A 16,097-nucleotide genomic window follows, 5' to 3' on the forward strand; every position below is an offset into this window, starting at 1 on the left:
TCTTTGAAAAGAATTAGTAGAAAATCTAACATTCCCCTCTGTTTTTTTCCCTTTAATTATCTCACTGGGTTTTCACAATATTCTGATGAAGTTATATGGTATATTTGTATTAATATTACTTTCCAGATGGGGAAACTGAGACTAGTCTAATTAGAACCAGCAGAAAGTAAATGACAGAAGCGCTAAGACATTGGCCTTGGATTTCTTATTGCCTTTTCCATCTCAGGGTTTCTTCAGTAATATTTTTTAAATGTGGGTTTTGAGGGTATTTATTTCCTTTTGTTGATAAAAATTACTTATTTACATACTGATATTTCATCTTGATCTCAGGGCCAGAATGTGATCAGGAGAGGGCTGCTGGTGCATTAAAACTAAGTCAGAATTCAGGATTTTTCTTTTTATCTCTTCCTTGTAATTATGAAAAACTAAGGATATCTTACAAGTGAGTCATGAACTAAATTATGTCAATTATCTTATGTTGATATCACTAGCAAAACTATATTGAGAAATATATATATTTTTTCAAACCTTGGAAAAGACCTCCAACCGTGGTTTAGCATCACCATGTTTTCTTATTCTAGGCCAGCATGATCAAGCAAAAATAAAGAATTCTATATGAAATCATCTCTAAATGATTTTTAAGACTCTTGAATCTTTTAAGTCCTTAAATATTTTCCTCTTAAAATTTTACAGTTGTCTTTTATGTATTTTAGCTTAGTGATTCAAATAATATGAATAACATGGAATATCAAAATAATCAAATAATACAAATAACATAAAAGGTCTCTGGGTTTTATTAGGACAAAAAAACTGATCCACACTTATTGTAGGAGCCAGAGACTTAGAATTCCAGGAATTTATCTGTTGAAAAGCAACTTCTGAAGAAATTGGCTATTGTGAAATTTTCTAATGAGGGCTTAAAATATTAACTTAATGAAATTTGGCTATAATTCAGATGGAGCCTAGGGAGTACAAGCTTGTTTAGACTGAACTGCCGTAAGAAGACAGTGACTCTACTTGGAGAAATGGGGAGTCATGTAAGATAACCAGTCTACAAATCAAGAGCATAGACTTACCTTATCATGTATTTTGTGTCCCTAAAGAGTAATTTCTTATTCCCCAGTACTATTTGATATTTCACTGGTCTTTCTTTTTTGAGTTTGTATATGTTTCTTTTTCCTTTTTATAAAATCAGCTGTCTTAAGGCACAGATAAGTAGACCATGCAAGAGTGCTTTGGATCCTTTCCTGATATAAAGGAAATTTAAAATAATTCATGGAGAATTAAAGTTGATCATTTGTGATCTGCCTGTCCCAAAGGCAATGGGTTTGTGCTTGCTTCAGTAACACCTACATTAAAATCAGAACCAAAAGCAATAGGTTAAAACTTTTTTTGTCTTTGGTTTAGTAGAATTTAGTGTTTTGGGAGGCTGCTGAATACAACTACTGTAGAGAGAGATGAGGTCTGGAGAGAGGAAGCAAGTTGTGAGTAATAGTGTTAGGAAAGGACTGATGGGGAGAGCTTAAGTGGGAGAGAGAAAAATTATTATTTAGAAAAGTAGAATTTTTGAGTGTTATCTGAGCAGAGCCTGATACGGTGATAGGCATGTGTTTGTGGTCTTGTAAACCTTAGAACATAAATTACTTGAGATTAAGAACTGTTTTACTCATCTAATATCCTGTGATGTTTAGCGCAGGTATAATATGTACGTGGCTAGTGAATTCATTTCTTTAAGTTCTGTTCGTTGAGAAAAATGCAGCTGACAGTTGAGTTTAGGGAAAACATTTTGTAGCCCTAATGACTTGGAGGAATGATATATAAGGCACTTGGATATAAAATAACATTCATCTAAGACGAAATCAGCCATCTCAGCTCATTTCCCTCTTGTAATACATTGCCGCTGTAGTGTTTTGTTAGTCTGTCCATAATTTTTTTTTTTTTTTGCCTCACAGCATGCAGGATGCATGATCTTAGTTCCATGATCAGGGATCGAACCCATACCCCCTGAAGTGGCAACACAGAGTCCTAACCAGCGGACTGCTAGGGAATTCCCTGTCTGTAACGTTTTGAACTGGTGTATTCTAGTTGGAAAGCATTCAGATAGAGACAACAAGAAGAAAATAATACTTTTTAAGACATTTGGAGTCCTAAAGTAATTTGGATTCGTTTAATATGATTCTTAATACATTTATAAAGTATTTTATTTTGAAGTAATTTCATGCAGAAAAACTGACATATACTACAAAGAATTTCTGTGTATTCTTCAAGTAGATTCCTCAAATGTTAATATTTACCACATTTTTTTTTTCTCTTCACACACACATTTTTTTCTGAGACGTTGGTAGTAGGTTATAAGATAGGATGCCATTTTGCAAAATACTTGAATATGTGTTTCCTTAAAGACAAGGATATTTTCTATTAATAACTATAGTACAATTACCAAAATCAAGAAATTAGCATCAAAGCAATACTGTTACCTGATCTAGAGTTTTTTCTTTTAAGTGGCCATAATCTCAAGATTTTATTATCTTCATAATAAAACAAAATAGGAAGCTTAGAACTGAATCACTTTGGATCTTTCTCTTATGTCCTCCCAGCTCAACATGCCTGTATCTTAATAGCCAGCATTCTCTTAGATCTGCAGTTGGGCTCAGTGCATTCAAGCCTCTCAAAATCTTCTTTGTGGTTTTAACCTTTCTCTGGAAAACCAGCTTAGTCTGTCCACCATAGCCACTCTGCTTCCTGTCATAACTCTTCTTTCTGTGGAGAATAGAGAGACTCCTTGCGCTTCTTGGACTGTGTCTCTTTGTGGGCTGGTGCTTGTGGCACTGACTACAGAAAGTCCAGCAGGTTTTAGGAATGGTCACCATATCTGCGAGAGTGCTGTCAGTGTGGGAAGAAGTGAGCCACAGCTTTAACTCCGATTTTGCTAATTGTCCCAATAACATCCTTTTAGCCAAACGGATTTTGTCTTGGCCCAAGTAGGATTTAACGTAGTATCATGTATTACCTTTACCTGTTACATCTCTGTAGTCTTCTCTAATGTCAGTTTTCCTTTGTCTTTTAAAAACCTTGACATTTAAAAAAATACAACTCAGTTATTTTGCATAATGCTCCTCAGTTTGAGTTTATATCCTCATGCTTAGAAATACCACAGAATTGTCGTTGTATTATTCTCAGTGAATCATGTCAGAAGGCATGTGGTATAATTTTGTCTCATTTCTAGTGAAACTTAATTATTGTATGTTTTAAAAGATATTTCTTATTTCTCCTAATAACTGAAATTTCAAGTAAGCGTTTATAGTCCTAAAATTTTTCTTTGAATAAATTTTGGTTTGTGAAGTTTGGTTATGAATTGGAGACTAGAGCTGAAGTACTTTGAAAAATAAAGTGATTTTCAGAGCACTTAAAACTATTTTATAGTAACACATTTCACACATTTGCCGATAAAAGCATCTGGAAATCAAGAGGAACCCACTCTGTGAATGTTATCTTGAAAATAAGAATCAGAATGTAGATTGCCAAAGTTTTCTAATTCAAGGTTCTTAACTGCTAACTATTAAGTTAAATTTAGCGTCTGAATGAGCTGCTATAAATATGTTTATTTTTATCTTATTAGATTTCCTTACTTGTGGTGGTTTGTTCCAGATAACAGGGAACAAGTGTGGAATTGTAGATACAATTATGGAATTGTATAGCCTCTTATGTTCCTGAGACATAAATAATTTTTTCCTGTTTATCAGTTAAGAAGGGTCTTTGCCAGAAAAGCTGTGATACTGCTAATCCAGGTGCCCATTCTTTTCTCCCTCTCTGTGCACTGTTCTAGTAGATTACTTTTGCTGAATGGGGGACAGGGTAGACCCTTAGCACATACGTGGTTTTATACTTTTTCAGATTCCCCCTGAGCCCAGCCATGCCGGCTCCCACTGGCTGTGGCTGCCCAGCATGCCCTATGCTGAGATGATCCAGTTACTGAAGGACTGCTCACGCGGGGAGCCGGCCTTTTGGGAGGGGGTTGGGTGAGTTAATTTCTTTCGTTTTTAAGAAAAAAAAAACAAACAACTATCTGTATATATATGGTGTGGCTTAGCAAAGAAACACACCTTATAAATTAAAATGGGCTGCTGGACCATCTCATGGCTAAGCCATCCTCCCAGCTCTTTCTTGCATAATCATTTCTGCGTAATACAGTGCTTCTAAGTAGAAGAAATTTATGCTAAATTTATGCTTGAGTGGCTTTTTGAATAAACATGTAATCAGTAAATTTAAAAGTGACCCAGTTATAATAGATCCTATTACAAGATATCTATTAAAAATGGTAAAAATGAAGTCTCATACTCATTTCCTTTTTAGTGATAAATTTTTGGAATGACTTTAGAAATCATCTGTTATCCTGCACATTAGAAAAAGCATCAGTTTGTTATGTCTATACCCTGAAGATTTTCCAAGTCTAGCTGAAGTGGATGATTAACTTTTGGAAAGCACATATTTATCTTTAATTCCTGCCAGGGTAATTTTGGGCCTTAGTCTGTGATTTGTAGGGTGGTCTCTGAAATACTGTTTTCTTTGAAGTTTTGTTGCTATTTTGCCCACAAGAAGGATGGACTCTTACATAAGTTACCTTTGCTTAATCTTTTTAACATTTTGAAATAGAGTTATGGGGAGCTAGAACAGGGAAATTCTTGCCTCTGGGGAAAATGTGCCCTGTAGTGACAGATAATGTATATATTCTATAAACTATGAAATCTTTTTATCAGCCCATACTGAGGATAATTGGGGAACAGAACGTCCAGTTTTAGTCAAGGAATGAAAACAGCCTGCTAGGGGAATGGTAACCTACAATTGCTTATAGTTCTTAAAGGGCAGATTGGCCTTTAAAATTAGAGAACTTAGCCAGAAGGATTGCTCTTTTGTAGCCCACTCATTCATTACAGACCGTATTTCTACGTCTTCTGTGACTTAGGTTCTGTGAGTTTGTTTCTCTGATGATCATATACCCTTGATATTTAAACCCTATTTGGCATTGTAGTACAGCTTATTAAATTTTACTATACCTGTTTTATTTACTTCTGACAAGAGCATAAGTGTTCTGTATGATCACTGAGACTTGCTTCACCATAGCCGTTTCCCTGTTGACTTTTCAAGGGTCCTGATTTCGTATTTGATGGTCTCCAGTGGTTTCCTTTTCTGTAGCCTCATCTCCCCCGTCTGTCTTCTCCACTGCCTCCAGCCTGCTTCTTCATAAGTTAGTCCTTTAAAGGCAGAAACTTGAAGTTACACTCTTCTGAGTGTCTGAGTGCCTTCTGTGTGCTTAACTGCTTTTGGTAATAGAAATCAAGTATTCTAGGAGTTACCTAGTCTTTCTCCTAATCACTTAAAACAGTAAAATTTTTTTAGATTGATGGTACTTTTTCATTGCTTGGTTATTATTTCATGTAGTTTATTTTAACTGCCAGGCTTTTCTCTCTGTAGTTATAGCCTTTCAAAATACTGAAATCAGCAGTGTTTTTGTTTTAATAAACACTGAAGTAGAAACAGTGGTATCATGACAGGTTGACTGGGTTCTAACCTGTTAAGTAATTCTGTATGATTGGGATAAGGTGGAGATCTAAAGTAAGTCCGCACACTGTCCTTGTGTCTTTTATTTTAGTCATGTTTAAGCTGAACATATGCAGGCTAGGACTAACTAGTTACAGTAGAGCAAGGGAACTGTAGATTCATGCAAGGTTGATTGGAATGACTGACTGGAATTTAATCTGGGTAAAGGATGAAGAAGTGAGATTGGTAAAAATGTGATAGAATTAATGGGTTAATGAATTAACGTTTCTGCTAGGATTGAAGGATTGCGGAGTTGGGGTGCTAAAGTGAGTGAATTTGAAAGATGTGAGAAGATAATCAAGGAGAGAATTGTATGAGGTTGAAAACTTATCAGACTTGTAGTTAATAATGTATTCATGGGAATGGGTTCTTGAGGTGTGTGAAGCCAGGGATCAGGAGAGCTTCCTATTTATGAGCAGTGTTTTGTTGTTAATATATTTACTGATACTCTTAATAAGGAAATATGCTTCTGAATTTAAACAAAAATACTTAGATGGTATACTTTCTCTCATCCTAAGCACAGAATACCGCCAGTTGTAACAGAAATTTAAAAGATAAAAATCCAAATCTGTCTCGAGCAGTAAATACTAAAATTTCTCAGATGTTGCTATCATCCAGATCAGATGTCCTTAATCCAGGTCCCATGGACTCTGAAATTGTGTACATGATTTTTGTATGTTTCCAGGGAAAGAGTTCACAGATTTCTTTAAGGTATTTAAAGGCTCAAAATCTATATGTAAGAAAGTAGTCTCATAACAGAAATGCCTAATATTATAGGTGTGTTTTTGTTTTTTTTTTTTTTTTTTTTGGCCATGTGGCATGGCATGTGGGATCTCAGTTCCCTGACCAGGGATCCAGCCTGTGTCCCTGCAGTGGAAGCATGGAGTCTTAATCACTGGACCTCCAGGGACATCCTGGAGTATAGATTTTTAAGTCTTGGTGTTAGGAGAATTATGTGTTGATACGGCTAAATAAAATATTAGCTAACATTCATGGCTTTGTTTTCTCAGGGGCAGAGTGTCCATTAAGAGAATGAATATGTAGCTTTACCTGAGTGGATGGGAAGAGGGCCTTTAGGATGCTTAAATAGTATTTCTTTAAATTAGGTTTTAAAATTAATTTTACTTCTCTTCTTAAATTCTAGTATATGACTCTCAACCCATCTACTAAGAGGAAGAATACTGGATCTCCGGACAGGAAGCCCTCAAAGAAATCCAAAACAGACAACTCTTCTCTCAGTTCACCACTAAATCCTAAGTTATGGTGTCACGTACACCTGAAGAAATCCTTGAACGGCTCACCACTCAAAGTGAAGAACTCAAAGAATTCCAAATCTCCAGAGGAGCATCTGGAGGAAGTGATGAAGATGATGTCGCCCAACAAGCTACATGCCAACTTTCACATTCCTAAGAAAGGCCCACCTGGCAAGAAGTCGGGGAAGCACAGTGACAAACCTTTGAAAGCCAAGGGCAGAGGCAAAGGCATCTTGAACGGACAGAAATCCGCAGGGAATTCGAAATCTCCCAAGAAGGGCCTGAAGACCCCTAAAACCAAAATGAAACAGATGACTTTGTTGGACATGGCCAAAGGCACTCAGAAGATGACTCGAGCCCCACGGAATTCCGGGGGCACCCCCAGGTCCTCTAGCAAGCCTCATAAACACCTGCCTCCCGCTGCCCTGCACCTCATCGCCTACTACAAAGAAAACAAAGACAGGGAGGACAAGAAGAGCGCTCTGTCCTGCGTGATCTCCAAGACAGCGCGTCTCCTCTCCAGCGAAGACAGAGCGCGCCTCCCGGAAGAACTGCGGGGTATTGTTCAAAAACGCTTCGAGCTTCTAGAGCACAAAAAGAGGTGGGCTTCTATGTCTGAAGAGCAGCGCAAAGAATATCTGAAAAAGAAACGAGAGGAGCTGAAAGAGAAGTTGAAGGAGAAAGCCAAGGAGCGGAGGGAGAAAGAAATGCTCGAGAGACTAGAGAAACAGAAGCGGTACGAGGACCAAGAGTTAACTGGCAAAACCCTTCCAACATTTAAATTGGTAGATACCCCCGAGGGGCTGCCCAACACACTCTTTGGGGACGTGGCCATGGTGGTGGAGTTCTTGAGCTGTTACTCCGGGTTACTCCTACCAGATGCCCAGTATCCCATCACTGCCGTGTCCCTCATGGAAGCCTTGAGCGCAGAGAAGGGTGGCTTTTTATACTTGAATAGAGTGTTGGTCATTCTCCTGCAGACCTTGTTACAAGACGAAATAGCAGAAGACTATGGTGAGCTGGGAATGAAGCTGTCGGAAATCCCTCTGACCCTGCATTCTGTGTCAGAGCTGGTTCGGCTCTGCTTGCGCAAATCTGACGTTCAGGAAGATAGTGAGGGCTCAGACGCAGATGACAATAAAGACTCTGCGTCATTCGAGGACAATGAGGTCCAAGATGAGTTCCTAGAAAAGCTGGAGACCTCTGAATTTTTTGAACTCACATCAGAAGAGAAACTGCAGATCTTGACAGCCCTCTGCCACCGGATTCTCATGACGTATTCCGTGCAGGATCACATGGAGACCAGGCAGCAGATGTCTGCAGAGCTATGGAAGGAGCGGCTTGCTGTGCTGAAGGAAGAGAATGATAAGAAGAGAGCAGAGAAGCAGAAGCGGAAAGAAATGGAAGCCCGGAACAAAGAAAATGGAAAAGAGGAGAATGGGCTAGGCAAGGCTGACAGGAAAAAAGAAGTCGTGAAGTTTGAGCCCCAGGTAGATACGGAAGCTGAAGACATGATCAGTGCTGTGAAGAGCAGACGACTGCTTGCCATTCAGGCTAAGAAGGAGCGAGAGATTCAGGAGAGAGAAATGAAAGGTAAAATCTTGTGGAAAGACGGAGGTCGCTCAGGTGTCATGGCAGTGCCTTCATGTGTCACAACTGTTCGGTTAGTTTGTGTGTGATAACCCGAACCCCCCGTGAGTAAGAGTCTAGCAGGAGTGTTCAGCCAGGCGTTCTGGTTGACAGGCGTAGTTTGACTTGGATTAGTGTGATGGTCGCATCTTTTCTGGCTCTAGTGAAGGACCAAATCCACAAGGAGACGTGCTGGAAGCAACATATGACTTGGGAATGGGCCAACCTGAGTTTAAACCCCACCTCTGACTTAGCTATAGTTCTTTGAGCAAGTTGTGTATCCTCATATGCTCAAGATTGCTGTAACAATTGAATGACAAAGTATTTGAAGCCCTCAGCTTGGTCACCACCTCAGATATTAATCTTTCCTTTATTAAGATGTAAGGAAATAAAAACCGGGGGCTTTCTATCACCATTAAGTCTGAACTTAAAAAAAAAAAAAAGCTTCATTAAAAAATAATTCACACACTATACATCTCATCCATGTTTATTGTACAGTTCATTGTTTTAATATATTCACAGATATTTGTAGTCTTTATCACAATCAATTTTAGAACACTTTCATCGTCTCAGAAAAATACCTCATGCCCTTTAGTTACCATGATCCCGTCCGGCCCAGTCCTAAGCAGTCAGCCTTCATGGCCGTGTCTCTGTATCTGCCTATTCTGTTACATCATAGCAGTGGAGTTGTATATGTGGTCTCGTGTGACTAGCTTCTTTCACTTAACTGTGGTTTCAAGGTTCAGGCTATAGCATGTTCCAACACTGAATTCCTTTTTACGGTTAAATATTGTTCACTGTTCGGCTACGCCACGTTTTGTTTCTTCGTTTGTCAGTTTGGCCGTTTGTTTTGTGTTACTCTCTGGCTACAGGCATTGCTGTACAGGTTTTTGTGGGAACATATGTTTTCATTTTTCATGGGTGTATATACCTAGGGCCCATGGCAGTGAAAGCGCCAAGTCCGAACTGCTGTACCTCCTAGGCATTTCCCTGTATTGGTTTTAAATAGATGAAATTTGTCTTAATTTTTTAAAGTAACATCTCTAGACTGATGCATTTTCCAGTTGCTTGCTGCTTTGTAAGTGTTACAATCAGTAGAGCAGTAGCATTTCTGGCATTGTAAATAGCAGTACCCTTTATTTACAGTATCAGAATTTGTGACAGTTGTGGAAAAACTTAAAAGGCAAAATTCCTGGGCTGCTTTCTTTGTTGAGGGAGATTTCTATCTAGATAGAATAAACTTAGGAATGACCACAAATAAATGGATTAAAAAATTTTTTCATCATTGACAGTGTGAACTTGAATAACTTGATAAATTGTGTTAAGTAGGCAGTAATTGCTATTATCTGCCAATGCTTCTCTGCTCTTGCTTTCTCAGTTCTTTTTTTCAAAATTCCTCAGCACTGATATACATTCTGTTTTGAAATAACTATTCTGGTCTTATTCATCCTGATCATTTTGAGGACCCTGTGGCTAGTCCTGTCAGAAAATGTTTCAGTTAATTCCACCTGAGGACTATTTTCAGGTTACATTTAAAGTTAATTGTCAATAAAATAAAGTTAATTTATTATAAAATAAATAAGACATTAAGTTTGGGAGAAAACAGATTTTACACTGAGTTGATGGCTGAGACGTCACTGAAATTCAAAGACCATAGAAGGACCAGATAGAAATTGGTGCCTTATATGTTATTTCCTAACAACAGGTCAGAATAAAGAGAAGGAAATGAAGGTTTGATGAATATCTACTTTATACCAGGCACTTTTCACTCCTTATTTAAATTTGTAAGATTCACTAGTTATTGCTTCTTTTTACCTTCAACAGTGAAACTAGAACGAGAAGCTGAAGAAGAACGAATACGAAAACACAAAGCAGCTGCTGAGAAGGCTTTCCAGGAAGGAATTGCCAAGGCGAAACTAGTCATGCGGAGGACTCCAATTGGTACAGATCGAAACCATAACCGGTGAGTTATTAAATTCAGTTTTTATCATCTCTTAGGGTTGTTATTGGAGAAAGCAATGGCACCCCACTCCAGTACTCTTGGCTGGAAAATCCCATGGACGGAGGAGCCTGGCAGGCTGCAGTCCATGGGGTCACTAAGAGTCAGACACGACTGAGCGACTTCACTTTCACTTTTCACCTTCATGCATTGGAGAAGGAAATGGCACCCCACTCCAGTGTTCTTGCCTGGAGAATCCCAGGGACGGAGAGCCTGGTGAGCTGCTGTCTGTGGGGTCGCACAGAGTCGGACCCGACTGAAGCAATTTAGCAGCAGCAGCAGGGCTGTTATAGTGTTGCTAGTTAGTGTTAAGATTAGACAGGCTTCCCCGTTTGTGGATATTGGACACAGAATTGCTCATCACACATTTATTTGTATATTACTGTGCCAACTGCTAGGGTTATGAATTTAGATAAGACATGACCTTGTCCTTGAAGACTCAACAGATAGGAAGCTTTAATTGTGGTAGGAGAAATGTAATCCTAATAGAAGTCTTTAAAAATAGTAAGATATTTTAACTGCATACATTGTGTGGAACCTAAAGCAGAGAAATATTAGTAGTCATAAAAATTATAGATAGGAAGTGAATCTCAAATTCTCAAATTTTAGTATGCTGTGCTTTACTTTAGAATTTGTATCTGCTCAATGTTCAGTGACATTCTGTAATCATCTTGCTCAACAAGGAAGTTACCCTGTGCTCACGGTGTTTTATTATTATATTAACATGTGGTTGTGATTTGTAGATACTGGCTCTTCTCAGATGAAGTTCCAGGTTTGTTCATTGAGAAAGGCTGGGTCCATGACAGCATTGACTACCGATTCAGCCATCACCGGAAAGACCACGCAGACTCTCCTGATGAGGACTACTGTCCCCGGAGTATGTATATCTATTAGTTATTTATCCTGCTCAAGACTGTCTTTATCATCTTCTTAGGTAGAATTATTTGAGTGAGGTGGGAAGATGTGAAATGCCTAGAAAAGGGAAGAAAACTTAGATTACCAGCTTTGTAAAACTTGAGTATTAGGATATTTGGGCATTATATTTATACAAGTAGTTTTCAAACTTTGTTCCCTGGGGAGTCTCTTTGTGGGTACTTCAAAAGCTGGAATTAAGGTAATTCTTTTTTTTTCCCAAGAAAGAAATTAAAAGAAAAAAATTTTTAAATTTAAAAATACCAGCTGGTTAGATCAAATTTTTTCAGTGTCACTGTTGTTGACGTTTGGGGCCAGATAATTCTTTGTAGCAGGAGGTTGTCCTATGCGTTGTAGGTTGTGTAGCAGCATCTCTGACTTCTGCCCATTGGATGCCGTTAGTGACAACCACATGCCACCAGATATTGCCAGATGTCCCCTAAGAGGCAGTCTGGCGTTCTGTTGAGAACCATTGCATTAGATGATCCATAAGCTTCTTTCCAGCTGTACTTTATAATAACCTAATGAAAACTGCTCCTTAAAAAGTATTTTCTTTCATTTTAGAGAAACTCATAGTCCAGATTTTAAACTCACAAAATTGTTAAATAATGAAATTAATGTATATCTCTAAACTTCAAATATAAGGCATTTTTCATGTTGAATTATGTTGTGTGTCCAAATGTGGCTGTTAGTAGAAAAATCTAGTTTGGGCAGATTTTGTAAATATCCGGGTGAGAGCAGCAGGTGTGAAGTGAGGATCTTCAGACTTGAGAGTGATTCCAGTGGGATGACGGACTATGGTTTTATTATGTGTCTCAGAAAATTAATGGCTACTTTTAGAAATCCAGTCCCACAGTTACAGTTTCCCCTGAGAGGAGGTTGTCATCCGTATTTCTTCACTAGAGCATCCTGGTGGATGTTACTCCTTCCTGTTGTCTAGTTCCAGCCTGGAAGGGTTTCTTCAGAACCCCCTGATGGAAAAGACAGAGGGTTACATGTGAAATCTGCAGGGAAGATGTGCAGGTTAAAGCGGGAGAATGGGAACAGGGGGGAGAACCAATTGTAGGGTTAGGTAAAGCCTCAAATGCTGGCTTTAGGTCAATCTAGTAATGTCATATATTCAGGTACAGGAGCTGGTTTACAAAAAACTTCATCCTGTTTGACATTTGCAGCCACTTCCAGGGCTAAACTTGTAGTAGTTTATATATTTCAGTTGTGTCTACATCACGACAGATACCTTTGTGCCAAACATCATCATGTACCAGGAGCAGATTATTTATGTGCTCTGAGATACTTAGTCGTCTCTCTCCATTGTAAGTTGTGATGCTCTTAAACTTTGACCCGTACAACTGTTCAGCTGTCTAGAGAGCAACTATCTCAGATACTGTGCTGTCTGTAAGATGTTTAAGAGAAATTAGCATCTGTTGTACATGTGGATATATTCAATAGGCAGTGTCTATGTACTGCTTAGACTAGGAGTGGAGTTACTCGCTGTGTTCAGCCTAACGTATACATTTTTCTTAGGTAAGAAAGCAAACCTAGGCAAAAATGTAAGCATGAACACACAGCACGGCCCAGCAACAGAAATCGCTGTCGAGACCACTATACCCAAACAAGGCCAGAATCTATGGTAATGTGAGCATTCATCTGGTTGCTCTTTCTTTTTCGTTTTCAGTGTTAAGAAAATATTTGATACAGTGACACCAGTGAGTTAGTTATTCACTACTGAGAGCATTTTGTGTGACTCTGATTTCTTGGATATGTAAGTTCATTGGTTTAAAAGCAGACTTGATTATTTTTTATAAGAATATATTTGTTTGCTTTAAGGTTTAGGATTTATTTTTCTGTTGTAATGTAACTATATTATAGGATAGATCTTATATAGCACTGAAAATGCCTTTCAGTCTGCTTGGGAATAGAGCAAGATTTTCATCTCTATTAAAGAGTAAACAATTATAAATACAGCCATTAATCTTCCTGTGTGCCTATTCTGCTTTAAGCTGGGAACTAGGTTTTGGAGAGGGTCCCTTCTACTTTGTGATCGCATCAGCTGCTTTGGTTGTGCTCACCTTTGGTTTTGGATATAAGTTTACTCTTTAAAGGGGTAGGGACAAGAGTGAACTTCGTGAATTTGTACACTTGCCTCATCACATTTTAGCAGAAACATTGGCTCCAGTATCCTGGGATAAAGTTAGCGCTAGGTCTTATGGCAACAGTAAATTGTTTCGCTTCTGAGCAAGGTTGGAATTCTGCTTTCCCACTCCCACCACCACAGTGTTTGATTCGCCGCCGCCTCGCGCCCCCCCCCCCCTTCCCCCGCCACACACACAGAGTTAACAAGTTTTTTTTTTTTTGGCCCTTGCAGGTTTTTATGTGATAGTCAGAAGGAACTGGATGAGTTGCTAAATTGCCTTCACCCTCAGGGAATAAGAGAAAGTCAGCTTAAAGAGAGACTAGAGAAGAGGTAAGGGTTTTCATCTTGCTCTTCACATCTTCTTTTCTGTGTCAGTTATTATACATACATATTATACATAGCCATAAAAGCTTAAGTAAAATTTTAAAAGCCTATAACCCTCTTGTGTTCTTGTTGTTTGGTATTTTCTTGACACTTCATAATTATTTGGAAAATTATGCTATTAAAGCATGTGGATACAGGGTAGCAGGGTTTTTCACTAACATGCCGCATACCAGGCCGAGAGCTTCACTGGAGTTAGGCAGCCTGTAAACACCGTTCCGCATCGGTTGGTATTCACAAGTATTCTGCCAGTATCCAAAACAGCCAGAAAATGAAAACAGCCTCAATTTTATCAACTGATGGATGAATAAACAAAATGTGGTGTATGCGTAAACTCAACCATTAAAAGGAGCAAAGTGCTGAAATATGCTGCCACATGGATGGACAGCATGCTCAGTCAAAGAGGCCAGACGTAAAAGGCCACGCAGTGTGTGGCTTCACTTACATGAGACATCTGCAGTAGGCGAATTTATAGTCAGAAAACAGCTTAGTAGTTGCCAGGGGATGAGGGATGGGGGGAATTGAGAGTGTACAAATGAACATTCTCTCTGGAAGAGCACAGCTTCAAACCAGGCCTCAAAGAATTTCCACAGATACAATTCCAAGAAACTCATGGTAAAAAAATAAAGTTTAAAAAAACCCACACAAATAAGGTATCATGAATGAGAGCTAGGTAAAGAAACACACAAGATCCTGGAATTACCATATGCAGAATACAATCTGTGTGTTTTTTAAAAGAGTCAAGAAAAAGAAATTTGAGATTTGTGTAAGAAACAGATTATTAAAAAGCAGAGTTAAGAAGATCGAAATCAGTCTTGTAGAAGTAATAACACATGTCATTCAAGTCATTGAAATCTGTAGATCATTCTTTAAATTCCTTTACTCCTCCTCCCCTTTCCCTCAACTTCTCTAGGTACCAGGACATTATTCATTCTATTCATCTGGCCCGGAAGCCAAATTTAGGTCTAAAATCCTGTGATGGCAACCAGGAGCTCTTAAACTTTCTTCGGAGTGATCTCATTGAAGTTGCTACAAGATTACAGAAGGGAGGACTTGGTTATGTGGAAGAAACCTCAGAATTTGAAGCTCGGGTAAGACCATCAGGAAAATACCCTTGAAGTCTGTTAATTTGGAATTATTCCCTGATACTCTTCTTGGCTTCCGTAGATGACCCTGGGGATCATATGTTTATTTTGAAAGACACATCTGGAATCCTAAGTTCTCTGTGTACATATAATATTTTTCCCTTTTCATCGTCTGCTGGCTTCCAGAAAAATCTTACAGTTGGCTCAGAACCCTTGTTTAAAAAGAGCTTTTATTAGGTTAAAAGAAAACTAGTCCAGAAGTCATAGACATAACATTATTTAACCTGTCCATTCCCATGTGATGCCTGTGCTTTAAGGTAGGAAACGTTTGTGTATCCTGCTTTTGTCCATTCTCTAGGAATAAATCTTGTGTTGGGCAACACTCATGCTGTTAAATAGGTAATATCAGTGAAGGTACATTTATTGTTCTGTCACTTACTGCTCAGAAGGACCCTAAAGTGTTATAGGTGACCCAGTTCAAGAGACAACGTGTTTCACACTAGATAAGTTTAGGTATCGAAGCTGGAGAAAAGATTGGAAAACACTGTCCATCAGTTATTGCTGTGGGGCTTCCCTGGTGGCTCAGATGGTAAAGAATCTGCCTGCAATGCAGGAGACCCAGGTTCCATCCCTGGGTTGGGAAGATCTCTTGGAGAAGGGCATTGCTACCCAATCCAGTATTCTTGCCTGGAGAATTTCATGGACAGAGGAGCCTGGCAGGCTAATTTTTGTGTTAACTTTAAATAAGGAAGTCTACATAATTCCAAATATCAGTATTGGTGAGTCTTTTCAAATTGTTCATATGCATTATATGTGTTAACATTTATATGATTTTTATGAGCAGTTGGGGATCCCCCTGCCCCCCCAGTTTTCCCTCCTTTATAGGAACTTTCCATTTCTTTTAGTCTTTGTATCACTTTGGTGTGCATAATAAGCCGTGGAGTTGATATGGTAAATATTTTATTGTCAGGCTTCTGTTTTTTTCTTTGCTCTTTGAATCAGCAAATCATATATCATCTTATATATGTAACTTTTTTTTTCATTAGCTCTATTATGAGTTCTTGGTACATTCCCTGGGAAAAAGGATTGAAACATATTTATTGTTC

The 16,097-nt window shown here is 38.6% G+C and overlaps 1 protein-coding gene and 1 pseudogene across 1 annotated transcript in view; one reads left to right on the plus strand and one right to left on the minus strand.

Moving 5' to 3' along the window:
* The window catches only part of BAZ1B (bromodomain adjacent to zinc finger domain 1B), a 53,680-nt gene that overhangs the window by 21,634 nt on the left and 15,949 nt on the right, over positions 1 to 16,097 (plus strand). Inside the window, exons 7-12 of the mRNA XM_069570786.1 lie at positions 6,743 to 8,444; positions 10,305 to 10,443; positions 11,223 to 11,356; positions 12,916 to 13,021; positions 13,757 to 13,855; positions 14,820 to 14,997. Of these exons, the coding sequence (XP_069426887.1) occupies positions 6,743 to 8,444; positions 10,305 to 10,443; positions 11,223 to 11,356; positions 12,916 to 13,021; positions 13,757 to 13,855; positions 14,820 to 14,997 (2,358 nt within the window). The remainder of the gene's footprint in view (positions 1 to 6,742; positions 8,445 to 10,304; positions 10,444 to 11,222; positions 11,357 to 12,915; positions 13,022 to 13,756; positions 13,856 to 14,819; positions 14,998 to 16,097) is intronic.
* LOC138429680 (large ribosomal subunit protein eL42-like) lies at positions 2,514 to 2,870 on the minus strand (annotated as a pseudogene).

Source organism: Ovis canadensis, chromosome 24 (assembly GCF_042477335.2).
Source record: "Ovis canadensis isolate MfBH-ARS-UI-01 breed Bighorn chromosome 24, ARS-UI_OviCan_v2, whole genome shotgun sequence".
NCBI classification, from domain to species: domain Eukaryota; kingdom Metazoa; phylum Chordata; class Mammalia; order Artiodactyla; family Bovidae; genus Ovis; species Ovis canadensis.